Consider the following 27,781-nt stretch of genomic DNA (forward strand, 5'->3'; position numbering starts at 1 on the left):
TTTTTGTGAGAGACATTTACATATATAAAAATAAAATAAAAAATATGGGAAAGAAGCAAAGGAACAGAGATAAAGTTGGCCTTAATGCCCTTACTGTGTCAGTTGGGAGAATTGAAGCCTATAAAGAATTTACATGTATAGATAAACAAGAGTACAAGCAGAAACCAGAAATAAAGAAAGAGGTGTTGTGTAAGTTTGTGGATAACACTCAAGAAGTAATCGATGAAAGAACTTTAGATGCATCTATAGAGTTGGAGAAAAGAAAGAAAAGATCAAAGAGTAAGAAAGTGAGATTTGATCCCAACCAAGAAGGTAGTGATGGAGATGTTAGCGGCAACCTAGCTCAAATTTTGGTCACTAATGATGATTATGAAGCAACAGAAGATAATACATTTGTTTCATTGAAAGAGAGTCTACCAGGGGCAGTAGATGATGTAACAGTAGTTGATGAGAAAGAAGAAGATAATAGTAAAGTAAAAAATAAGGAAATAGAAAATGTAATAAAACAGATAGCTGAGGATTCTAAGGAACATGGACAACTAGTATTAGCTCTTCCAACCGATCAACAGAAGGACCTGCTTTCCCTGTTTCATACTTCTGTAGAGGAACCAATGGGAAGAGATAATCTACAGACCCCAATGGAGGTGATAAAACATATAGCAAAGGACCGGTTCAAACATATTTGTCGGCTGTTGGAGGTTCTAGATGAAACCAGATGGAAGCTAAAAGAAGAACAGTTGTTTAACTCCAAGATTGATGAAAGGAATCAGGAGCTTGAAAGAGAACTTTGGTGGTTACAGAGAGGGGTGGAAACCCTGACATCAGAAGACAGGCAAACTAATGGAGAGCTGGAGCAACAAGTTGTTAAGGTACCAGCAGCAGGAATATAATATTCGTGCTCTTGAATCAAGAATAACAGAAATATCTGAATTGTTGGAAGCGGGCAGAGAAACTGAACAGAAGGATCAGATCTGTATAAATGAAATGAAAGAAAGACTATCTCAGCTATAATCTGAGAATAAAATACTAAAGGATACCAACTTTGTGGGCACCTGCTCTGAAGATAGTCTTTGTCAGTTTTCTGTGCAAAAGGATATTAGAGATATTGCATTACAAACAGAGGCAATGGATGATATATTGCCAATACCATCTTCATTAATTAAAGTGGATAGTAAGGAGACCCAGTATACTTCCCCAAGGATAACAGGTACAGTAAAATGGTTCCATGTCAAGAAAGGCTATGGCTTTGTAAAAAGACATGACACTGGAGAAGACATATTTATTCATTGGACATCCATAGAGAAGAATAACCCCATGAAACTTTTGTGCAGTGTAGGAGATGGAGAGACTGTAGAATTCGAAATATTGAAAGGGGTAAAAGGTGCATATGCAGCAAACGTGACTGGCTTATGTGGAGTATCAGTGAAAGGGAGTAGATTTGCTCCATACTGGAGAGGAGTATGCGCTTGTCCAGGATGATTAGACATGAGGTTCTGCATATTATAAGGCTGATAACCCAAAGGGACAGGCTGAGTACCCATGTAAGTCATCCCACTGGCTGGAGGATTCTGGGATATTGAAGGTAGGCTCTGGGAGGGCACGTTTTGGTAGGGTTGCGTTGGTGTGGGTTGGTAGGATGTGTATGCTGGGTTGGTAGTTGGCACTGGCTGGCCCTGCTGAGTTGCTGGGGCAGATCCTGCTGGGTACATGTATGCATTCACCATATTGGGGTCCGTACCAGGTACTGGCATGGCAGAATACTGAGTAGGATTTGGTTGCCCTGGTTGGTTCATGTATACGCCATGCATTGGAGACCCTTCCACTGATCCAGAGGGACTGAAGGTGCCAGGATAAGCATTGGGTCCTGAGGGTGGGTACATGACACCACCAGATGATGGCAGCGACTGCAACTGTGCATAAGGGAGTGAGAAAGCCGGCATCTGTGCTCTCATCTGAATGGTCTGTTTCTGCTGCTCCAGCCGCATCTGCCTCTCCTTTTCCTGTTCCTGCAGGCGCTGGATGGCAAGTTGGCGCTGCATCTCCAGATATTCCTGTTTCTTCTGCCTCATTATCTCTAGCTTCTGTGCCAGCTGAATCTGCCTCTGTCTTTCTGCCTCCTCTGCTGCTCGTCGCAGCTTTTCTCGGTGCTCCTCGCGTAGAGCATTCAGTGCTCCCCGAGCATCTCTGATCTGGGCCAACTTGTCCTGCAGACCCTCATAGTATAAGCGCCTCTCATCAAGCTGGTTTAGCAGTTCCAAAAGCTGTGGGTGCATGTTGTTTATAGACTGAAAGAGGGAGAGAACAGCGGAGTCGTTGGTGATGCTCCTGCCACGCATATGGTTACTCTTCATGCGGTTCACAAAAGTGGTGACTGCGTTCTGCAGAGCCTTCAAGAACAGGAAAAGGAGAGGCAGATGCGGCTGGAGCAGCAGAAACAGACCATTCAGATGAGAGCACAGATGCCGGCTTTCTCACTCCCTTATGCACAGTTGCAGTCACTGCCATCATCTGGTGGTGTCATATACCCACCCTCAGGACCCAATGCTTATCCTGGCACCTTCAGTCCCTCTGGATCAGTGGAAGGGTCTCCAATGCATGGCGTATACATGAACCAACCAGGGCAACCAAATCCTACTCAGTATTCTGCCATGCCAGTACCTGGTACGGACCCCAATATGGTGAATGCATACATGTACCCAGCAGGATCTGCCCCAGCAACTCAGCAGGGCCAGCCAGTGCCAACTACCAACCCAGCATACACATCCTACCAACCCACACCAACGCAACCCTACCAAAACGTGCCATCCCAGAGCCTACCTTCAATATCCCAGAATCCTCCAGCCAGTGGGATGACTTACATGGGTACTCAGCCTGTCCCTTTGGGTTATCAGCCTTATAATATGCAGAACCTCATGTCTAATCATCCTGGACAAGACCCAGCAATGAGCAACATGCCCTCCCAGCAACCTTTCCTTGGCGGACAGCAGCCTATGTATCAACCAATGCCAGTGGGTGCTGGTCAGCAACAACCTCAACAGCAGCCAGCGACACATGGTCAGCAGGTGCCAGGTGGCAGTGAAGCCCAATTAATCTCTTTTGATTGATTCCAGGACACGTCCCACCCTGCTCTTTGGTCATTCTGCTGCCACTCCCTGCCAATGTGTAGCATGTTTTCAAACCTTATAGCTATGTATACGGCAGAAGGTAGTCTTCTTCAATGAAAGTACTGCTGCTATAGGGACTGAGCTAAAGTCATAATAAAATAGAGGATACAGTCTCAGAGGATACTACAGGTATAACACTGGATAGTCAGAAAGATTAAGTGAAGGCTGAACCCCTTATTATATGTGAACTTCAGGAACATTTATAAAAGCAAGATCTGCAACTGTAAACCCAGAGTGTAGATATCATAATTTCTCAGCCGACTGTATTATCAAGGATATTCTAGTGGTTATACCAGATGGTCTTTTAGTATCCTGCAGTGTTTTATAAAAGAACCACATTCAACATAGTGTGGTTATCAATTGTTTCCCCATTTAACAGACACTGATATGACCATAAAATAGACCAGTGTATGCCCCCGGATACAACGGTGAATTGTTCCCTCACTCATCATCTACTCAGAAAAGTACAGCCTCTGTAGGGAAAAGAGAATAGCTGGTCAGGTTGGAGCTGCTGATAGGACACCCAGGATATCCCGGTCATCATATGTCGTGTGGATTACAAATAACTTCATAAAGCAACCATTTATACCTTTTTGCTTTGGTCATCAGCCCCTTTACCTTAAAGTACTCAGGTAGGAATGGTGGCAGTACAGGAACTGCAAACACTTTGTCCCATTGGGAGCTGAAAACACAAACACCCTATCGAAGCGCTTATATTTTGCCTACTACTAATAGGACTGTGTGCACACATAAAGGGTCTATTATTGCGCAATAATAAGTCTGTGTATAGAATTGAAGTGGTGATGGAAAGGTAGTATACTATGTAATGAAATGTTGGCAGTTGAAGTTAAATGCTATATCCAGTTAAACTGTGCGTTATTTGTTGCAGCCATCTCAGGTAGTGTTGCATAATTTTTTATTTTAGGAGTATTTCCCGTTGTAGCGTCCATCGCTAACAACCAGTTCCCAGTTCCGGTACAATAAATTTTGTGTGTTGTTGGTGATTTATGCCATTATTTACCTTGAAATTGTACTGTACCCTATAATATGTTGATTATATAAAGAGGTGTAACTAAATTGCTAAAGTGTATATGTTTATTTCATATGTTTAAGGGCGTTTCCCCAAGCCCGCCCTATTGAAATATAAAAATATCTATATACCACCAAAGCTTGGGGTGGAGGCACAGTCAGACATTAGAGTAATCTACATGGGGTGATGCCTGCTTAATTTCTAAGTGATCTATACAGATGGTTTAGAAAATAGGGAAAAATCACCCCATGTGTATGGGGCTTTAGACACCTGTAGAAACAGTACATTGTAAACTAACATTTTAAATTAAATATTTAGGCATTATTAGGGCTTATTTAGACCTGCAGACTGAAGTTCTCTTACACAAGTGTGACATCTAAAACTATACAAATATGAAAAAAAAAAAAATGGACTTACATCATTTAATGAAGCTTCTTTAGCAGTCCCTTCCTCGGTTATAATTTCTTCATAAAGATCCAAGCAGTCTCTTGATGGACTAGATGGTTTAATAAATTCCTCTGAAATAAAAAAGGAGATACGACCATCAATAATAACATAAAAATACTGGAATATTTTCATAAATAGACTTGACAGCACTGTTTCTAAAGTGGAGTTCACACCCATGCAATTAACAGGCTGATCGGTCTGATAATTGCATAGGTGTGCATACATGAAAATTATCGGAACAACATCTTTAAATGCTCAGGATCAGATTTTAGGCCCTGCTTAAAAATGGCGATACCCGACCTCCTTATTCCCTTGAACAAAATTCAAACGAAGCTGAAAATAGTGAGTGCTAATCTGCCTGCTGTGAACAAAAATCTGGTTATGTATAGGATATAACAAACAACCAGTTGCTCCCAAATGCTGGAAAATGGATAAATCCATTTAAATTTAACATATGTATCCAATTTGTCTGAATGGTTATTGTTATTTTCTGGTGTAAGGGAGCAATTGTTTGATTCTTATATGCTTCCATACCACCAAATAGATTTGACTCAATTCAGTATTACATGATCATTGTAGACTATTACTTTACATTGTGTCACAACACAATACAGATGGGACACTCATTAGGTCGACATACATTGGGATGAACACTGAAGGACGACAGCCCTTAGGTCGACACAGAAAAAGGTTGACATATGGTCGACAGTCAAACGGTAAACATGTTTTTTTTTTACCTCTTGATATTTCATGCCCTACCATCTACTTGGGTGTGGAGGAAACAGAATAGTGCCCGAAGCATGGCGACACGACGCATTGATATGGTGCCCATGATGACTATATCGACATTCAAAAACCGTTAAAAACCTATGTCAACCTCGACCTAATGCACATGTCTAACTTAGGCACGTCAACATTTTTTAAGTGGTCGACCCAATGTATGTCAATGTAATGGCCTATACAGATTATCGCTGTTTCTATCCAAGAAAAATATAATGTATTCCATCACACCAAGGAAGCCAATAGTACAAGAGCATTTTAAAGTGCAACAGAATTTGCTGCGATATAAAAGAATCCGTAAATAAATAATCAAAAAACATTCCATGACCACTAACGAAGGGTGGGAACACAGCTTAAAGCTAGCCATACATACATCTACAGATTGCTTGTCAGATTGGCCTGGTTGGGACAAAAACCTGGTAATATCTGAATGACAGTTTTCCAGCATTGTAAAGCAAATGGTCATTTGCTTTCATCCATCACCAGGTTTTGTTCTAACCAGCCAGAACAGACAATAAGTCTGTAGATGTATGGCCAGCTTCAGCCATGTGGCCTCAGAAAAAGATAGTATCAGGAGGACACTGCTAATCTAAAGCTGGGTACACAATAGATGACATGCAAACGATGCAATATCATCCAATTCCCTTGAACTCCTGTACAAACAATACAGTGTATACACAGTGACCATCTTGCCGGCGATATTGCACCGTGTGTACACAGCTTAAGTGTGGCCAGGGGGAAAAAAAACCACAGACAAGGGGTTAAGTCAAAATGAACTGAAACTGACCTGCACACCAGCACATACAATGTTGCAATCAGTCTGCTAGCAAACCTCAACTAACCAAAGCTAAGGGCGGTTTCACACACTCCAGCTCCTTCCAGGCGGCGAAAACCTGCACGGCCAGGAAGCCGTGCTGCACACATCAGTATACAATGGAAGGGATGGCCACAGCCCGAAAGCCGTCCCTTCCAGTGTCAGGATCCAGCTGCAACCAGGCGGCCAGGCCCTGGCCGTCCCGTGTGAATGGACACAATAGTGTCCATTCACAACTACTGTGCACGGCTTCTGGCTGTGCGGGATTTCGCCGCCCGGCAGGAGCCGGACAGTATGAAATAGCCCTAAGAGGGCTGGTAGGAACAGTAGAGTGTAACCTGACACCTGAATATGGAGGTGAGGTACACAGGGGACAGGAACCCACTCTCTCTAGAGACAGCTAGGGATGGCCAGCGTTGCCTTTGCCATTGATGGTTGTCATTGATGGCAAAAGTGCAACTGGCTATTCATGGTGTATAAGTATGCAATGGATGACCATCGATGTTTTTACATATCAGTGGTCATCCATTTGCTTTGAAAGATTGGCCTGTGGGACAATCAAAATGTGGGGGCAGGGCTTCACAGGTGTTGGGGGCGGAGGTACGCTCCGTGTCCCGGCCCCTTGATGAAAAAATAAAAAAATGTAACTATTCAGTTGAGCCTGACACGGATGGTGGGAAAACTATTCGACATCGCCCACAAAACATCAATGTTTTGTAACCATCGATGGCCATTCCTAGAGACAGCTGCTGCTGGCAATTATAGCTTCAGATCACTGCAGGGGAGCCCAAGCGAATCATTCACCATAGCGACACCTCCACTTCAGGGACTCTATCACATTAGCAATTCTGTCGTTTAACCAGCACAGTGTTAATAAAATCACCACATGATTATTATTGCAGTATAGAAACAGTAACACAATCGCTGTGAACAAACCACCACATCACCCGAGCCCTATAGCTGATAGGAGCCGACAGGGAACGGCATTTACTGTTCACTTTCGGCGAACAGTGAACATTGAATAGGGTGAATCAGATTTTCAGTGAAAAAGATTCACTGCAAGGAGTGAAAAACTCCCTATTCGCCTAAAAAAAACACAACAGTGAATCGGGAGCATTGAATACTGCCCTATGCCTATTTCCCAAGATACTATTTTTCTGGATGTGATAGCCTCAATTATTCTGTCAAAGTCTATTAGCCAGGTAAATCATCTCATTGATGGAAATGCCATTACATCTGGATTGAAGAAGAGGCCTGGAAATATTGAAAGCAATTCAATTGTTTTTGTGCATATTATCTCCAAGCTGAAGTAACCATTTGACAGAGGGCGCAACAGACTGGAATACCTCAGAAACTGTGGACCCCAAAATATACAATGGGGTGCCAGCTCCTGAGCAACAACCAGCAGACCAGGACTGCAGAATGTAGTACACAGCGTGCTGGCGAGTGCAGGAATCATGGTACAATAATATTGTTCTTTATAGGCAGCCTACAGGTCTCAGCAAGCTAGTCCTGGCATGCTTACACTTGGAGGACCACAAGTGCCAGCATACCTGAACCTCTGATTACAATGAAGACAACACCTCAAATACTGTAATACTTTTTATAAAATAAAAAAAGGACAAAATATAAACCAAAACTGTCAAATGTTTTTAAACTATGAATCCACTTAATGATATTAGATATTATGCATATCTCACTTATTGGTTCTAGAAATACATTGCATGGGTAATGTTATTTCACAATACATAAATTGGATATACCCCTTTCAACATGGGTACTTTTCTTGTGTGAAAGGGTCATACAGGGTCAAGATTGCTAGGTCTTCGACCCGCAAAGGCTCAACAATTTTGGCCCAGGTTGACCCTTTCATACAGAAGAAATACCTGGGTTGATCAGCAAATTACTGGGTAGAAATTATTTTCTGTGTTAAGTGGTATTGGGGCAGATGTATTAAGCTTTAACAAGAGATAAATCCAAGGGTGATAAGGAGAGATAAACGTCCCACCAATCACCTGCTATCTGCCATGTTGCAGCCTGTGTTTGAAAAAAGTCAGTAAGGAGCTGACTGGCTAGACGTTTATCTCTCTTTATCACCCTTGGATTTATCTCTTGTTAAGGCTTAATACATGTGCCCCTATATATGTAAATTACCTGTTAAAGTATCGGTGTCCAAGCCATCATATATATCAACTGAGCTGGCATCACTTTTAGCAGGGGAAGCTGCAATAAAAAGATGTTCATTTTATTAAATGGAATAAAATGAAAATGCCTGAAGTTTTATACATTATGCTTCTGTAAAAGTAGTTGCCTTATCAAGCATTGATTTTGCTTGGAACACATACCATAAAGTTCATCAAAATGCATCATATTGTGGTCTTCAGAGGCCGTGCTTTATTGACATCTTACAGGATATTGATCTGCAGCAGAAGAATCTACATCAATATCTAAAATTAGGATTTTATTTTGATGACCTGATTACATATCAGCTATACAGCTTCAATAATCTTATTTTATAATTGCGGCATAATTACTGTAACTCTTGGGGAGTGGTCAATGGCTTTCATTGCTGCCTTGCAGCACTGAGGTGACAAATTCAATGCCATAAGGCAGGCATGTGCAAACTGTGGTCCTCCAGCTGTTGTGAAACTACACATCCCAGCATGCCTTGCCATCGTTTTAGCATTCCCTAATAGCAAAACTGTGGCAAGGCATGATGGGACTTGTAGTTTCACAACAGCTGGGGGCCGTAGTTTGGACATGCCTGCCTTAAGGTGTGTACACACAGATAGATTTGGCAAAAGATCTGGGCGTTCCCGACCGATTGAAACGACAAATCGCTCAAATCATTCCGTGTGTATGAACGCTATATCGGACGATGTGCGTACCCGACGGTCGTTATTAGAGGTTGCTGATCTTTCATGCATGCAGAAAGATCAGCGACCAATTGTTAAGGATCTGTACCAATTGTTTCATGTGTATGCACGATGAACGAATTGGTAAGGCTAATTGACTGTCTCCCTCTCCCTCCAACATCGTTATAGATCAATCGTTCATGAGTAATCGTTTGCTCAATCATTCATCAATTGTCACCAAATCATTTGTGCAGGAGGTTCAGAGGAAATTGTTAACGAGACTGAATCGTTGGCCAAATCTATCAGTGTGTACACACGCACCTTAAGGGATCTACTGTCTCAGTGAGAGATAAAGCAGTGTTTTCTAATGGCACCTAACGTCCCCATACGGTGATAACACAATTGGGCAGATGTTTAAACCCTGGTGAAGAGATACTGTGGAAGATGATAACTGAGTGGCTGGTGCGTTATGTTTGAAGATGACAGTTAGGAGTTGATTGGCTGGTGCATTGTCACCTTCGAGTTCATATCTTCGCCAGGCTTAATACATCTGCCCCGGTAGTAAATGCGCCTACCGACAGCTATATTACAAATACTGGGCACAAATAAAGAAAGACGCCCCCATGACACTTCTCCCCCCACCCCCCTCTCTCCCTTATACAGTGACTGCCATTCAGATTCTCCAACAGATCATGCACCTGCCTATGTTACACTCTCTCCTTGACCCGCTCCCAGCTTAGTACAAAACGCACTCACACCATGAGCCTGCCACACGTCGCGCACTCACAGCAGCCGCATCCCAGCACCCTGCCGAGTCAGGCCGCTTCTGCTGCCTATGCAGACTGTGCTACCTCTGCGGCTGCTGCTGACAACACGGGAACATCCGCCAGAGCCGAGGAGTTTCCTGCAGAGAGCGCGGGAAGTCTGATCTCGCTGGGGCTCTCGCGAGATGAGATCGGAGCCGCCTCCCACACATCAGCCGCCGCCGCCCGGGGAATAATAGTAACAATAATAAATATATGTATTTTACAAGCAGTGAGCTGAGACGTTCCAGGTGACCGGCAAGAAGCGGCTGCAGACGCAGTAACCGCGTATAATAACAGCGCCCTGTACGCGGAGAGCAGCCTGTGTGCGCTAGGCCGCCCCGCTCCTCTCCGCCGGTTGCCGCTCACACCCGCTGCTGACCAGGTCACACACACGGATCCCCCGGCGGGCAGTAGCGGCCGCTGACAGACAGCAGCTGGGAGTCGCACCGCTGATGACGCTTGTTGCTCCCGGAAGTGTTCCGCGCTCGCTGCCGCCGCCGCTGCTGGTGGTGTAGTCCCCACGTGCGGAGGAGCATTATTTGTACGGCTGCTGCTCGGCCTGCTGGCGGCGGCCTGGTCCGGACATGGAGCACCTGCAGCTCAGTCTCTCGGAGCTGGACACGATCGCCCAGAGGAGCAGCGGGGAGATCCGGCAGTACCTCGCTAAGCAGGTAGGGGAGACCAAAGCAGCAAATCATACCCGCGGGCCCGGCACAGGCACCGGGGGCTATCCCTGCAGCGATACCAGCTGCCGGGCATGGATAGCGGCTGCAGGAAGCTCCGCTTCTCCCCTTTCAATAAATTCAGGGCTCTGCTTTTATCAAATAGTGAGCTCGCGTAGAAACCGCTATCCACATACATGCTGGGAGAGTATGGAGGCTAAAGACTGGTGGATGAGAGCAAGGGATGTATGTATGTGTGTGTGTGTGTGTGTGTGTATATGTATGTGTATATATATCTCTTTTTGCACACTTAGAAACCGAAGGTACATAATGACTTCTACACGAATAGTTGTTCCATTGCACACATGCTGCATTACACAGCATGTGAAGTCTTTGTTTCTTCAGAGCATTGCTTGTTGTGTATTACCAAACCACATGGTCAAATACATACAGTGGGCTGTATTTTATATGCGCATAATGTGCAATGGGGCAGATGTATTGTGCCTGGAGAGATATAGTCAATTAACCGCCATGTCACAGGCTGGGTTAGAAAAATGTCAGTTTGGAGGTGGGTACACACCTAAAGGTTTCTGTCAAATCTGTCTGGTGGGAACATAAATCTGGCATTGTATGGAATCGAATGAGAATTGAACGTTTGCGCCCAAACACTGGAAAACAGACAATGATCACTAAGACAAATTGCGTTAATAAGTTTGATTCAGAAAATGTATCTGCATAATCTTTATTGTACATGTTTACAAATGGTTAATTGCCATATGCTCCCATACATTGTCTAATTTGAACAAAAATATGATAGACCAACCTCTAGGTGTTTTACCCAGCATTAAGTGCTGTTTAGTTGGTAAATTATCACTCTTCATTATAATATGCTATGCAACTGTTAAAAATATGAATCAGATACAGTTAATATAAGTGGATTGTAGTCTTTACTTAATTTGTACATCATGTTACACTTTATGCATATTATTATGAAACTCTATTACAGATACTAAAATAATCACAGAAATCCATTAAACAGGCATAATTCTTTATATCAGTGGTTCCCAAACTGTGTTCTCAGGCACCCTGGGGGTGTCTTGAGGCTCTTGCTGGGGTTCCTCATGTTTGTGGTCTAGGACCAAATCAAATTAGCTATGTTTAGTGATCTGCAAAACCATTGCTAGTGGTTGCCATGAATGAAACCTGTGGATAATCAGATGCGCAACTGCCACCACACATAACTCACCCTAATGGTTGTACACACAGTGCGATTGCCTTGCGATTATATCCTGATTCGATCAATTGAGATCGAATTGCACAGCAATCAAAACGCATTCCATTTTTACTATATAGTCTTGCCTGCACAGTCTATTTTTATATTCGATATAGACTAAACGGCAGCACGCGTAGGGATTGAATGCGGCTGAAAACCATTCGATATCTATTTGATTTTCCTATATAAGCAAACTCGAATAGAAAAATAGACTAAATCATGCTGTGTGTACACCCTATAATACCCTTTCACATTGTACCTAATTACATTGTACCTGACTCGGTAATTGGTGCGATGTGAAAGGGGTTAACCGGGTCCTGCAAACCAATAGCAACATGGCAATACGAGCCGGTAAAAAAGAAGGGTTCTTAGCGGTACATTGCTTTGTGGTGTGAACGGGTTAATTGGGTTGAGCGACCAGTTTCCTGTTCACACGAATGGAGTAGGCAGTGGTTGGAGCAGCGCCAGCTCTAAAGCTGCCCATACACGCTGCGATCCTGGCGTGCGTTGTGGGCTTAAATAGCATCCATCGCATTGCATGCCTTGTGCATGCGATGCGATGAATAACAAGTACAAAAAGTACAAAATGTGCAGCACATACTTTTTGTACTGTGTGATGAGGTGCCGCGGGAGTGCGCACCTCAAAGCACACATCGCACAGCCCGCATCGGGACGTGTATGGCCACCGTTAGGGCTGCCTCCGCCCCCGCACTGCCACACCCCCAAATGATATCAGCGAACCGCAAAGCGAAAAGCATGACTGAAAACTTTAGAATCCATTTAGACAATCAAGGACTGAATAGGCTAAATCAGATTTAACATTACTGAGTTTTGACCATTTGAAACAAAGGGTAGGGTACTTGTGTATTTTGGCGGCGCCCCCGATGTACGACGAACAGATCGCATCGCATGCCATGCACCCGATGGCATGCGATGCGACGCGATTTTGACCCCCTATACGACCAAAAATCGTATAAGCACCTTAAAGGGTGCTTTTGAGCACCCAAATGGGTGCTTACAATGTTAAATGCACCCCCACGCCACCCCCCCACTATAAACGTGAACCCGAAGCGTGGCGAGCGCAGCGGTACGCGTCCTACGACCTTTTCATACCCCCACTATCCACGTCGGCGTGGAGTTGAGAATAGAATAGTGTGGCGAGCCCGAAGCGTGGCGAGCGGACGCGGATACCTTCACAGGTAAACGCGTCCCTTCGCGGGCTTCACAGGTATCCGCGTCCCCTCGCGGGGCACGCTGCGCTCGCCACGCTTCAGGCTCGGTGGCTCGCTGCGCTCGCCACACTATTCTATTCTCAACTCCACGCCGACGTGGATAGTGGGGTTATGAAAAGGTCGTAGGATGCGTACCGCCGCCCCTCGCGGGCTCGCTGCGCTCGCCACGCTTCGGGTTCACGTTTATAGTGGGGGGGTGGCGTGGGGGTGCATTTAACATTGTATAAGCACCCATTAGGGTGCTTATACAATGTTTAATCGCATCGCATTGTATGCCATGTACAATGGCATACAATTTCAAAATTGTATGCCATCGTGCACTATCGTACGATATCGCGTCGCATCGCATACCATCGTATGCGATGCGATGGGCGCCGCCAAAATACACAAGTACCAAGGGTAGTATTCCATGCCGCTCGCCGCGACCGGCGAAGGGCTTAAACAACGAGGATCATAGAAAACCAGCGATCCTCGCTGTTTAACCCTATCGCTGGCCGCTCACCCTATTCAACGTTCCGGGGGAATCCTCGCCATCACAGAATGGCGAGGATTCCCCTAACAGCGAGACCCGCGGCTAATGCTCGCCGCATTAGCCGCAGGTCTCGCTGCTTCTGCAGCCGCATACGACGATTTCCCCTCGCTCAAAAAACAGAGCAAGGGGGAATTGGCGTATGAGGGGGGTGAGTTGAATACTGACGGGTCGAGTGCGAGTGACAGCTAACAGGAAGTCCTGCTCGCTTTCACCGCTCACCCACGGCATTGCATAGACCCCAAAAAGTCTAAATGACTCGTTTAGACAGGCGAGGCAAACAAAAGGAGATGACAGGCAGGATGCTTTACTGCCTAAAAAAAATGACCATGAATAGTCCAAATCTAGACTTTTTTTATTTATTTTTTTCAGGCGGAAAATATGCTGTTTTAGACAGAACGGACCTAACCTAACGACCAACACTGAATACATACCATAGTATAGCAATTTGTATAAACAGCTTACACTTCCATTTTATGAATAGATTTCAAGTTAGCAACCTTTTTGTATTCAATTGCTCTACATTGTGTAACCCTTTGAGTGCCAACATCTGTGTGAGATGCACAAAATATTCACTAAAAATGGCAGCATTGCTCACATTTGTTATATAGATTCAATTGAAAAATGCTGTGTAAAAAATATTGTGTTTCCAATATAAGGTAAATATTACAGGTCATTATGATGAATAAAATGTTTTCTTGGCAATTTTCACATCTTTTTTGAAAAATTCCCTTGGCACTCAAAGGGTTAAACTACAAATATATTGCCTACTTAAAGTACTCTTATAGACTGTTCTCATAAAGGCATATTTACAGATACTACTTACTCTTAAGTTTTAAAGTTAATGTCCTCTAAAAAGAATGTTGACATATTCAAGTATTTTGTTAAAATCCAGAATTTCTGAGTTTGCTGAAGTGCAGTTGCAGGTAAACATAAGAAATATACGAATTTCACAACCTAAACCGCAACTCCATCCTGGGACACTGAACATGGAGGTTGGAGGCGAGTTTTGTTTGCTTACTCTTTCACTCTGGACCTGGGTTATTTCCAGGTTTTTGTCACACTGGACCCAGGGCTTCCTTGTAACCTTTGGGAATGATGTCCTCTCTAATACTCCTTTCAGACTTACTGGGATTTTCAACCCGGAACTATCCTGGGCTTTTAGTCAAAGACCATCTTTCACACTACACCTCAGAACAAACAAAAGTATAAAGTGTAACGGGCGCTCAGAAGTACAACAATAAGTCCAATCACTTACACTATTAGTGCAGGATAATAATAAATTTCCAAGTCCTTTAGTTCCAGAATAAATCTTTTAGTCCCAGAATAGGTCTTTTTGGTCTCTATCATCCACATAAAGCGGTCATAGAATTTATCTGACACGGAGGATGTTGGGGGCTTGTCCTTTTATTATGAGACATCCTTAACGTTTAATCCTTGGGGTGAGCTAAAAGCCGGAGTCACCAGGCCTAAAAGTGAGGATTACAATTCTACATCCGATACACCGGCCAATTCTGTAATCCGGATTAGATCAGCAAACACCACTGGGTATAGTCTTAGGGCATTGCCAGGGTGCAGTCCTGTTACTGCTTCTTGGGGTCCTGTCGCCTCTGCTTTCTCCCTCCGCTCTGGCTGCAGCTTTTCTCTGTATTATCACTCTCCTCCTCACTCTGATGAGCCCTGGCTGCCTAGCAGAGGGGACAGGACCCCAAGAAGCAGGAACAGGACAGGACTGCACCCTGGCAATGCCCTCAGACTATACCCAGTGGTGGTTGCTTTATTTGTACTGTATTTTTGTTATTTATTCAATGTTATGCCAAGCTTTGTCTCCCTGTATTGTTCCTTTGTACGGCGCTGCGAAACACTTGTGGCGCCTTATAAATAAAATTATAATAATAATCTAATCCGGATTACAGAATTGGCCGGTGTATCGGATGTGGAATTGTAATCCTCAGTTTTAGGCCTGGTGACTCCGGCTTTTATCTCACTCCAAGGATTAAACGTTAAGGATATTTCATAATAAAAGGACAAGCCCCCAACATCCTCCGTGTCAGATAAATTCTATGACCGCTTTATGTGGATGATAGAGACCAAAAAGACCTATTCTGGGACTAAAAGATTTATTCTGGAACTAAAGGACTTGTACTATTACATGTAAATGTATTATTATCCTACACTAATAGTGTAAGTGATTGGACTTATTGTTGTACTTCTGAGCGCCCGTTACACTTTATACTTTTGTTTGTTGTGTATTTCTGTGAGAAGGGTCAGTCAAACCAACCCAGATAAAGGCCCTTATTCTGGTTGGTGCGGTCGAGCCGCATATGCGGCTCCGACCGCACCAGACGAATCCCCGCCTACAAGACGGATCGGCACGGCCGTCCGTACACGGACGGCTGCCGATCCGCATGAAAATGGCGGGGCGTACGCCTCCACCATGTTGGGAGCTGCCCCCTGCATTCGATGGTCGATGACCATCGAAGGCAGGGCCGCACGCTCCCCCCGCTCACGCAAGCTTAGAGCACACGGACAATCGTCCGTGTGAAAGCTTGCATTGGGGCGGGCAGCTGACATCCGGCGATGTCAGCTTTCCGCCCCCATCACTGGCGTCATAGCCTCATTACCATGCATACGCCCCGCGTTTGCATGGGAACGCCCATGAAACGCTGGGCGTATACATAGGGTAATGAGGCTATTAAGCCCCTCACACCCCTATACGCCCCCTTTGCGGCGTCTAAATTTTTTTCTCGGCGAATTCCCCTGCACATGCGCAGAGTGACCTCTGCGCATGTGCAGAGTGTAAACATCGGCGGTACGGCCGCACGCGGGCCGTACCGCTCAGATCAAAATAAGGGCCAAAGTGTGGTGCAGCCCAGATAATCCAGCGCAACCGGTATAATAATCTTGTATTTTTTACACTACACCTCAGACCCAGGAAAATCCTGGGTGGACTCCTTCCACACATAAACCAGCCTTTTCAGGTATTTACGTTTCATCATTAAAAGGGGACACTTTAACTGACACTTTGTTCTTTAACCCCTTCCTGACAGAGCCAGTTTTTGCGTTCCTGACAGCCCTTTTTTTCAAATCTGACATGTCTCACTTAAGTGGGGATAACTTTTTTTTGCTTTTACTTATCCCAGTGATTTTGAGATTGTTTTTTCGTGACACATTGTACTTCAAATTAGTGGTAAATTTGGGTCGATACAGTCTGTGTTTTTTTGTGAAAAATACCAAAATGTCGTAAAAAAATGGAAAATTTAGCAATTTGCAAAATGTTAAACTTTCTGCTTGTGAGACAAATAATCATACCACTCAAAATAGTTAATAACTAACATAGACCATATGTCTACTTTATGTTTCCATCATTATTTCAACTTCCTTTTAATTTTTTTGGACACTAGGAGGCTTACAATATGAATAGCAAATTCTCAAATTTTCAAGAAAATTTCAAACACTGATTTTTTTAGGGACCAGTTCAGTTCTGATGTGACTTTGAGGGACTTGTATGTGAGACACCCCCATAAATGATACCATTTCAAAAACTGCACCCTTCACAGTATTCAAAACAGCATTTTGGAAGTTTGTTAACCCTTTAGGTGTTTCACAGGAATTAAAACAAAGTGTAGGTGAAATTTCAAAATTTCATTTTTTTTGCAGATTTGCAATTTTAATACATTTTTCTAAGGAACACAGTACATTTTACTAGAGAAATGTGACTAAAAATTGATTCCCCCAATTCTTTTGTTTTCATAAATATCCTATATGTGGCCCTAGTGTGCACGTTGACCAAACCACAGGCTTCATAATAGAAGGAGCACCTACTTGATTTTGGAGCCTCCTTTTTATGAGATTATTTTTTAGGCACCATATAGGTTTCTAGGCACCATAAGATGCTAAAATTTAGGAACCCCCCCACAAGTGACCCCATTTTGCAAACTACACCCCTCAGGGAATTCATCTAGGGGTATAGTGTACATTTCAAACCCCCAGGGGTTTCACCAATTTTGATACAACTGGGCAGTGAAAATGAAAAATTACATTTTTTTACACAAAAATGCAGTTCTGGCTCAAAATTTTTCATTTTCAGAAGGTATGAAGGAGACAAAGCACCCCAAAATCTGTGCCCCAATTTCTCCCGAGTACGGCAATGCCTCACATGTGACCAAAAAATACCATTTGGGTGCATGGCAGGACTCAGAAGGGAAGGAGTGATTTTTGGATTTTGCAGCTCAGATTCTGGTGGAATTTTGGTGGGTGCTATGTCGCATTAGCAAGACCCCCCAAGCACCAATACAGTGGAACCCCCCCACAAGTGACCCCATTTTGCAAACTACACCCCTCAGGGAATTGATCTAGGGGTATAGTGTACATTTCAAACCCCCAGGGGTTTCACCAATTTTGATACAACTGGGCAGTGAAAATGAAAAATTACATTTTTTTACACAAAAATGCAGTTCTGGCTCAAAATTTTTCATTTTCAGAAGGTATGAAGGAGAAAAAGCACCCCGAAATCTGTGCCCCAATTTCTCCCGAGTACGGCAATGCCTCACGTGACCAAAAAATACCAGTTGGGTGCATGGCAGGACTCAGAAGGGAAGGAGTGATTTTTGGATTTTGCAGCACAGATTTTGGTGGAATGAATGGTGGGTGCTATGTTGCACCAATACAGTGGAACCCCCCCCACAAGTCACCCCATTTTGCAAAGTACACCCCTCAGGGAATTCATCTAGGGGTATAGTGTACATTTCAAACCCCCAGGGGTTTCACCAATTTTGATACAAGTGGGCAGTGAAAATGAAAAATTACATTTTTTTACACAAAAATGCAGTTCTGGCTCAAAATTTTTCATTTTCAGAAGGTATGAAGGAGAAAAAGCACCCAAAAATCTGTGCCCCAATTTCTCCCGAGTACGGCAATGCCTCACATGTGACCAAAAAATACCAGTTGGGTGCATGGCAGGACTCAGAAGGGAAGGAGTGATTTTTGGATTTTGCAGCACAGATTTTGGTGGAATGAATGGTGGGTGCTATGTTGCACCAATACAGTGGAACCCCCCCACAAGTCACCCCATTTTGCAAAGTACACCCCTCAGGGAATTCATCTAGGGGTATAGTGTACATTTCAAACCCCCAGGGGTTTCACCAATTTTGATACAACTGGGCAGTGAAAATGAAAAATTACATTTTTTTACACAAAAATGCAGTTCTGGCTCAAAATTTTTCATTTTCAGAAGGAATGAAGGAGACAAAGCACCCCAAAATCTGTGCCCCAATTTCTCCCGAGTACGGCAATGCCTCATGTGTGACCAAAAAGTGGCAGGACTCAGAAGGGAAGGAGTGATATTTGGATTTTGCAGCACAAATTCTGGTGGAATGATGGTGGGTGCTATGTTGCATTAGCAAGACCCCCAAAGCACCAATACAGTGGAACCCCCCCACAAGTGACCCCATTTTGCAAACTACACCCCTCAGGGAATTCATCTAGGGGTATAGTGTACATTTCAAACCCCCAGGGGTTTCACCAATTTTGATACAAGTGGGCAGTGAAAATGAAAAATTACATTTTTTTACACAAAAATGCAGTTCTGGCTCAAAATTTTTCATTTTCAGAAGGTATGAAGTAGAAAAAGCACCCCAAAATATGTGCCCCAATTTCTCCCGAGTACGGCAATGCCTCACATGTGACCAAAAAATACCAGTTGGGTGCATGGCAGGACTCAGAAGGGAAGGAGTGATTTTTGGATTTTGCAGCTCAGATTCTGGTGGAATGAATGGTGGGTGCTATGTGGCATTAGCAAGACCCCCGAAGCACGGTGAAATTATGAACCTAATAATCCATAGATGTGTGGTATATTTTAAAACACTCCTTTATACATAGGCCGGGTTTGTCGGGGCAAGTGTCACACTGGAAAATAGTTTGCTTTCTTATTCCCTTTTTATAGCAAACTTTGCACCTTTTTTGTGTCCTGCCCTTTTTTCCAGTGGAGGGGATTTCATCAGGAAAATGCTGCCCTGGTACAATACGGGGGCCAGTACTAGAAGTACTGGGGCCCTCTGCCTGCTGGTTCCCAAATATTAGGCCCTTTATGACTTCCTCTTGAAAGTGCATAAATGTCCCCCTCTGGCCGGTAGAACGGAATAGCACGTAAGCGTTATACAGTGCCATCTGGATGATATACACGGCCAGCTTCTTGTACCAGATTTTTGTTTTCCGCAGGGCACTGTACGGCTTCAGTACCTGATCTGAAAGATCCACTCCGCCCATGTACCTATTGTAATCCAGGATACAATTAGGTTTTGAGGTGTGGGTACTGGTACCTCGTACAGGGACGGAGGTGGTACTGTCTCCGTGAATTGTTGTCAGTATAAGGACATCCCTCTTGTCCTTATATTTGACCAACAACATATTTTCGGTGCATATTCCCCTGCTTTCACCCCTTCTCATTACTTGGGCAATGTGCGTTTTTGGGAGGCCTCTTTGGTTCTTGCGCACAGTACCGCAAGCTGCTGTACCTCTTGAACCAAGGGCCTTAAACAGGGGGATGCTAGTGTAAAAGTTATCCACATAGAGGTGATAACCTTTATCCAGGAAGGGGTGCACTAAATCCCAGACAATTTTTCCACTAACACCTACGAGGGAGGGGGGGCATTCTGGCGGTTCAATTCTTGAATCCTTCCCTTCATATACCCTAAACCTGTGAGTGTACCCTGAGGTGCTTTCACACAGCTTATACATTTTTATGCCATACCTTGCCCTCTTACTGGGAAGGTACTGGCGGAATTTAACCCTTCCTTTAAAATGTATAAGGGACTCGTCTATGCAAATGAATTTATCTGGGATGTACATGTCTTCAAATTTGGCACTGAAATGATCAATGACCGGCCTGACTTTGAATAGCCGGTCAAAGGTGGGATCATCTCTGGGTGGGCACTGTGCATCATCGTTGTAATGCAAAAATTTAAGGATCGTCTCAAATCGAGCCCGGGGCATGGCCATACGGTAAAATGGGGTGCTGTACAGAACATCTGTACTCATTTATTGCCTAATTTCTGGCTTTTTTACTATGCCCATATGAAACACCAGACCCCAAAACGTCATCATCTCTACTGCATCTACAGGGGTCCACCTAGCAAATGATGACGTGGGGTTTTGAGCAATAAACTGCTGGGCATATAAATTAGTTTGGTCCACCATTAAATTTATAAAATCATCAGAGAAAAATAATTTGAAAAAGTCAATTTCTCTGAGACCTGTGGAATCAAATTGGATTCCTGGCATGGCCAAAAACTCAGGAACCTGGGGCTCAAAATTGTCTGGTGGTGGGGTCCATACGAGATCAATTATTGGGGGGGGGGGGGTCTCAGCTGCTCTACGGGGGCGTCTTTGAGGGGGTCCCTCATCACCAGAGGAGGAAGAGGAGCTTAAGGCGAATCCTTCAAATTCCCCGCTTGCATCACTGGCTGTGTCAGAGTCAGAAGCAAGCATGGAATATGCCTCCTCCGCTGAATACATTCTTCTGGATGACTGGGATGACATTTGGGATGCCATTTTTATTTTTGTGTTACTGGTAGTGAAATGTTTCAACACGTGTATAGTGTAGGGGGGGGTACAAACTTTATTTCAACCCGGGGGGTATGTAGTGTGTAGTGTGTATGTAGTGCAGAAAAAAAAAAATACTTTATACAAAAAAAAAAAATTGAAGGGGTTAAAAAAAAAAAAAAAAAAAAAAAGGTCCTGCGCCAAAAATTGAGCACAGATGTTGGTCAGTAACGTCCGTCACTGAACAGCGCTCAAAAAAAAAAAAAAATAGATCAACCCTGTGCCGAAAAAGATGATCAGTGATGTACGTCACTGATCAGCGCACAGCGGCCACAGGACACCCACAAAATCACAGTGTGTGTAAAAAAAAATTAAAAAAAGACCCCACAGCACACACAAAAAAAAAAAAAAGGTGATCAGTGATGCGACACTGATTACCAGTGAGGGGCAGCAGGTGCACAACCTTTGGTGCAACTGACAGTGCAACTGGCAGCAACTGACAGGTATATATAAAAAAAAAAAACCTCTGCACCCCCAAAAAGTTGCTGATCACCTCAGATATAGTGATCAGCACAAAAGGCGGGGGCAGCAGACACAAAATTTAGCACTCTCTATCACTATCTCTCTCTATCTCTCTATCTCTCACTATCTAACACTCTATGACACTGCAGCAGCAGCAGTGACAGGTATATATATATATATATATATATATATATATATAAAAAAAAAAACCTGCGCCCCCAAAAAGTTGCTGATCAGTTAATTTATACTGATCAGCACAAAAGGGGGGGCAGCAGTCAGTTATATAAAAAATATATAGCACAATCTGTCACTATTTCTATCTCTATCTCTCTCTCTCTATCTCTCTCTATCTATAACTATCACACTGCAGCAGCACAAAATATAGCACTCTCTGTCAATAGGCCTCTCTATCTCTCTCTCTCTATCTCTCTCTATCTCTCTCTATCTCTCTCTCTATGTCTCTATCTATAACTATATCACACTGCAGCAGCACAAAATATAGCACTCTCTGACACTATCTCTCTCTATCTCTCTCTATCTATCTCTCTCTCTCTATCTAACGCTATTACACTGCAGCAGCACAAGTTCACAACACAGGAAGTCACAAGTAACAGGATCCAGGAAGCATCCAGCACACTACAAGCAGTGATGAAGCAGTGATCAGGCAAGGTATTTGCAAGGATCAGGTAAGTATTTGGCAAGGTTCAGGTCAGTATACTGCGGCAGCTAGGCACGGTGACCGCACTGCACGCAATTCCAGACCGGAATGGCGTCTGCAGTGCAGTCACCGTTAGTTTAAATCCCCCTCCTTGGCTGTGATTGGTCCGTCGGTCCGACGAACCAATCACGGCCTTTGGGGGCGGGCGGGGTGAGGTGGGGTGACACCAGTGTCACCCTTACACCCCGCGGTGATTGGTGCTGTACTTTACAGCACCAATCACCTCCGATCGCGTGTCACCGGCGAACGTTATTCGCCGGTGACACAGAAAACGCTGTAATTGGCTGTTCACACTGAACAGCCAATCACAGCGATCGCCGACGGGGGGGCGGCATCGCAGCCCCCCCTGGGCATGCACGGACATGTCTGCTGTCAGGGACAGCAGACATGTTGAAACTGTCACCGCGTCTATAGACGCGGTGACAGTTACAAGCCATGACGTACATTTACGCCATGTGTCGGGAAGGACTTCCCGACCATGACGTAAATGTACGTCAATTGTCGGGAAGGGGTTAAGAGCTGATCTTTTAGAAGTATCCCCCCAATGTTTCCTTATGATCTTTCTATTTCCTAATGTTGATTTTTGTATTGAAATAAATGGTATACCGGAGTCCTCATGGTTTTTTTTTTTTTTTCCCCCTCCCAGTTCTATAGATGGCATCTTTCCCAAACACATCCTTCACTAGCACAGGATCACAACCTTATGATCCCCCCCTTTTTTTTTAAGTACATTGCCCTGGGTGTGGTAATTTATACTCCTCTTATGGAACTAGCTACTCAAGATCAGCGCTTGCCAGTTCCTATGGTAGATGCTATTCAAATGTATGTAAAGGGGGTGTACACATGGTGCTATGTACTTTCTATTCAATCAGTAGGTACAGGCAGCTTTTGTCACCTTTCCAAATAAGTCCTCTCATCTTTAAAACCAGGTTCGCCACAGACAAATGACCCTTGCAAAACTCCACTTTCTCCCAATGCACTATAAAGAGAATTTTCATAGCTAGGAGTTAACTGTACTTCTATCAAATCGGAGGTAAAAAAGGGTCTTCAAATCAGAAACCAATATTCGTGAGGAACAATGCTATACCCTTTAATACAAAATCCCTAATATCAGTTTAGAAATTCTCCTGTTCCAAAAAAAGCTTGAAATTGATTGTAGGCCTTGCTTGTAAAAATGTTGTATAGCGACATGATATCTGCTGTAACCAAAATGTAGTCTGGTTCCCATACAATGGGTGGTATTCAAATTCTATTTTAAACCTGATCTCCCTTCTAAAATGACAGTAGATCGTAGGGAGATTTTCAGTCAATGTACTTTTTTTGTGCATATGGTCAGGTTTAGCTAAGCATTTGCGCATTTCAGCCCACCACCCCCCGGGGATAGCAAGCTGAAATGCTGGTGAAAAACAACTGAATACTGCCCAATATCTATTCGATTATTCACAACATGAAAAAAAAATCTCGATGCGATTTTTACCGTGGTTTTATGCATTTTTGGTTAACATCGCATGAGATCGCATGCGATTTGATGCGATGTCATTTTTCACTGAAATTATGGACATGAGTTGAAATCATGTAAAATGCACTCCAAATGTCATTTTTCATACTGTACCACCCCCACTATTAACGCCAACCCGAAGCGTGGCGAGCGGCGGCGGTACGCATCCTACAACCTTTTCATACCCCCACTATCCACGTCGGCGTGGAGTTGAGAATAGAAAGTGTGGCAAGCGGACACGGATACCTTCACAGGTATCCGTGTCCCCTCGCGGGCTTCACAGGTATCCGAGGGGCTCGCCACGCTTGGGGCTCGCTGCGCTCGCCACGCTTTCTATTCTCAACTCCATGCCGACGTGGGTAGTGGGGGTATGAAAAGGTCATAGGACGCGTATCGCCGCCCCTCGCTGTGCTCGCCACGCTTCGGGTTGGCGTTGATAGTGGGGGTGGTACAGTGTGAAAAATGACATTTGGGGTGCATTTTACATGATTTCAACTCCTGTCCATAATTTCAGTGAAAAATGACATCACATCGCATGCGATGCGATTTTTCCCTGTACAATGCACATCGTGGGAGCCGTGATTGTACACAAGTACCAATGCAGCTGTTCTCTTGGCAATTCGTTGTAAGACGTGATCTATGTAGTGGGACAGATTTGCAGTAATAGCTTCTATCCCAGAATTTATCGGTGAGTTTCTTCCTGAAAATGTATATGAGCAACTGACTTAATTTTATTCCAAATGCTTAAAAACAGACATTGGTCGGTCACTCAAATTGGTTAAATAAATTTGATGTAACAAATTAATCCAAGCAATTGTTTTTGTCTTTTTTCCAACGTTTGGGAGCAGGTGTTTGATTGGCATTTGCTCGTATACATTTCCAGGTTTCTGTTCCCACCATAAAGATTGGACAGACTTTAGGTGTGTACCTAGTTTAAGGTAGCGGGTAATTGTGATGTTACCCACCGTTGAATTTCCATTTGACTTATTCAAATCAAAGTGCCCAATGTTTGACTGTCTGAAACATCAGCACGTTAGAAAAGCAAGTGAATTTGCTAATTAATTGACGGTCCATGTGTTTTAGCCAAAAAATGCAGCCGTTTTTGACTATTTTCCACGGTGGCAGATTCGACTCTAAACAAAGTCATACCGGCATCAGCGTAAAAAATCCCGATGTGCTCGATAAATCCGGGCACAATATGGACAAAAATATTTGGCCATACCTGTTAACTACTGAATTCAGGTGTTTCAGATCCTTTGCCAAAGGGGTAGAAAATCAAGCACCTAGCTATGCAGTCTCCATTTGCAAATATTTGTGATACAAAATGGGTTGTTCTAAAGAGCTCAGTGGCTTTAAGTGTAGTACTGTGATAGGATGCCACTTTTGTAATAAAACAAAATTTTGACATTTCATCCCTGCTGATTTTTCATTGTGACATTTCATCCCTGCTGTTTTTTCCCTGGCCAACTATAATATCCCCTTCAGGCCGAAAACTAAATTACCGGGTGAAGCCGTTCTACCTGGAAATTTTGTGAATCACACTGGTACTTTTTCTTTGTGAATGGGCACACCCTGGTCGTAATCCCATGTCTCTGACCCTGGAATTTACAAGTGGCTGAGGACACGGGATTTACGACCTGGGTTGACCCTTTTATGCAAATTACCGGGTTGAAATTTTCAATCCGATAATTTGTTATTTTGTGTGAAGGGGGTCAGGCTGCTCTCTGCAATATGACCCGGCATTTGAAATGCTGTGTATTTGCTGGGACTTTCAGACGTTTCTGTCTTAAAGGGGTCGTAGTGATATTATTAGAGAAAGGAAGCATTTAGGAACAACAGCAACATGGTTATGAAATGGAAGACCATGCAAACTCAGAGTGGGGTCAATGATTGGTAAGAAACATGGTGCATAAAAGTAGCCAACACGCTGCTGATTAGCTGTAGAGTTATAAAATTCTACTGGCATTGATGTAAGCATAAGAACTGCAGCATGAGCTTAATGAAATAGGTTTCCATGGCTGAACAGCTGCATGTATGCCTCACATCAACAAGTCCAATTCCAAGCTGCTTATGAAGTTATGTAAAGTACACCGCCACTGGACTGTGGAAATGTGTTCTGTGGAGTGTTGAATCACACTTCTGTTTGGCAGTCAGATGCCAGGAGAACATTATGCCAGCTTTGATGTTTGGTGGAAGTGGGATTGTTATGGGGATGTTCTTTAGGGTTTTGGCTAGGCCACTGATCGCCAGAGAATGGCATTTTAAACCATGCCATGCTTCGCGATTTTTGGCAACCATTTGCGGGAAGGCCTTTTTCTATTCCAATATGACTGTGGTCTGTAGATGCTACAAGGATAGAATAGAAGGATAGTGTTTGATAAGGGCAGTAGATCAAATTTGTGGAGTCCTGAAGTTTACATCTGAAAAACTTATGGTCTTGAAATGGAGGAATTCTGACTACAGTTAATTCAAATATGGATTCAACGGGAAACTATTACCTTTCATTACTACAATATAATGTTCGCTTTACAAACAAGAAAACCCTGAGAAAGTATGCAGGCTGTAAAGTCCAGAGCATTGTACCCACAGGGATGCTTGGCATTAATGGTATATAACATTATTTGTAAGTAGCTACTATGGGTGCATCAAAGCTAATATTTTATCTAATGCCAAGAGATAGGTAATAATCAGGATGGTACAAGAATATATAAAATAGACTCAGCAAGTGTACACTCCAATTGGACGGCAGATAAAAAACACTAGGCCCATCTATCCTTCCTCTGTTTTTATCCTTACCTCGAACCCTATTGAATTGTTTTTTTTTTTTGGTAAGAATAACCTTCTATCCCAAGCATGTTTTATTTACTGTTTTAACCTCTACCATCAATGTTAGGAGGCTACTCAACTTGTCCGTTATCCTTTTCTGAGAAGTAATTTTTCCTTAAATTTCCCCTCCCCAGTTTCATCGCATGTTCTTGTGTTCTATTACTTCTCTCCATTCGAAGAATCTCCCTCCGGTAACTTGTGAAAACTTTTCCCTTTTCCGCTTCAGAATAAACATCTTAAGATCTTTCATTCTTCCCATTCCCTCCAGAACGGAATATAATTATTTAAATTGATAGCCCCCCCCGTTTGACCATTGCTGCTAGCAGTGTTCTCATGTATCCTCCAGATGAGACATGCTCTACAATCTCTCAAATAGATCCTGGATCTACTGAGTGTATAAAGGATGCTCTATTTATCCCTGCATAAACTATTATCTTGAGCATAGTTATGAATGTCCTAATGCAATAGTAAATGAAACAAATGCATTTGTGTTTTCAGTTTGTTTTAAATAAGCTTTATAGATAAATATATTTTAAAAGGCGAAATGCGCCCCACCACTCAAGCCGCAGTCTGCTAAAAGAGCCTGCCTCTGACCCGCCGGTGTGACTGGGGAAACCCAGCGCTGCCGTAGATGGCGATGCCCGGCGCTTCCCCAGCAGTGCAGATATTTCGGAGGGGCCTGTCGACCCTATGACCACATACCCCATGTGGAAGAGTAAGGAGTATATTTACCAGCAAGTGATATTCTTATTAAGCATTCGGAATCTTTATCAGTGTTCGCGAAAACCACCCAAAAAAGTGGGTCCCGGGGACCCTTCACTTCTAAAAATTGGGGTCCTACCTGACCTTTTCTGGGTCCCAACGGAATAAAGCCTCCTCTCGCCTTCTCCCCAGCATGGCTCATGTGGGTCGGGGGGGGGGGAGTATGAATTGGCCGACTCGCATAAAGATACATACAGTATACACTAGAAACTGTATAAACCTGAAAAAAGGGACAGTGCGCGCCGAAGGCGCGCGCTAAAAATTGAGGGCATTTTTTTTACATGCACACACCGTTATGCCCAGCACACATTACAGCACACG

At 43.7% G+C, this 27,781-nt stretch overlaps 2 protein-coding genes across 7 annotated transcripts in view; one reads left to right on the forward strand and one right to left on the reverse strand.

Annotated features, from left to right (window-relative positions):
• The window catches only part of CASP8AP2 (caspase 8 associated protein 2), a 33,521-nt gene extending 23,120 nt beyond the window's left edge, over positions 1–10,401 (reverse strand). The window contains exons 1-4 of one of the 5 annotated variants that reach the window (XM_083177051.1): positions 10,121–10,401; positions 8,581–8,655; positions 8,390–8,458; positions 4,612–4,712 (exon numbers count right to left, since the gene is read on the reverse strand). In XM_083177051.1, the coding sequence (XP_083033177.1) occupies positions 4,612–4,712; positions 8,390–8,458; positions 8,581–8,605 (195 nt within the window). In that variant the 5' untranslated portion in view covers positions 8,606–8,655; positions 10,121–10,401. Of the gene's footprint in view, positions 1–4,611; positions 4,713–8,389; positions 8,459–8,580; positions 8,671–9,846; positions 10,094–10,120 lie in introns of those variants that run through there. The other 4 variants (XM_083177050.1, XM_083177049.1, XM_083177047.1 and 1 more) reach the window with 4 other exon arrangements.
• Positions 10,055–27,781, forward strand: part of MDN1 (midasin AAA ATPase 1) — a 217,815-nt gene continuing 200,088 nt past the window's right edge. For both annotated transcript variants that reach the window (XM_083177044.1, XM_083177045.1), the window contains exon 1: positions 10,055–10,567. In XM_083177044.1, the coding sequence (XP_083033170.1) occupies positions 10,481–10,567 (87 nt within the window). In that variant the 5' untranslated portion in view covers positions 10,055–10,480. The remainder of the gene's footprint in view (positions 10,568–27,781) is intronic.

This window comes from Crinia signifera, chromosome 3, assembly GCF_055691185.1.
Source record: "Crinia signifera chromosome 3, ASM5569118v1, whole genome shotgun sequence".
NCBI classification, from domain to species: domain Eukaryota; kingdom Metazoa; phylum Chordata; class Amphibia; order Anura; family Myobatrachidae; genus Crinia; species Crinia signifera.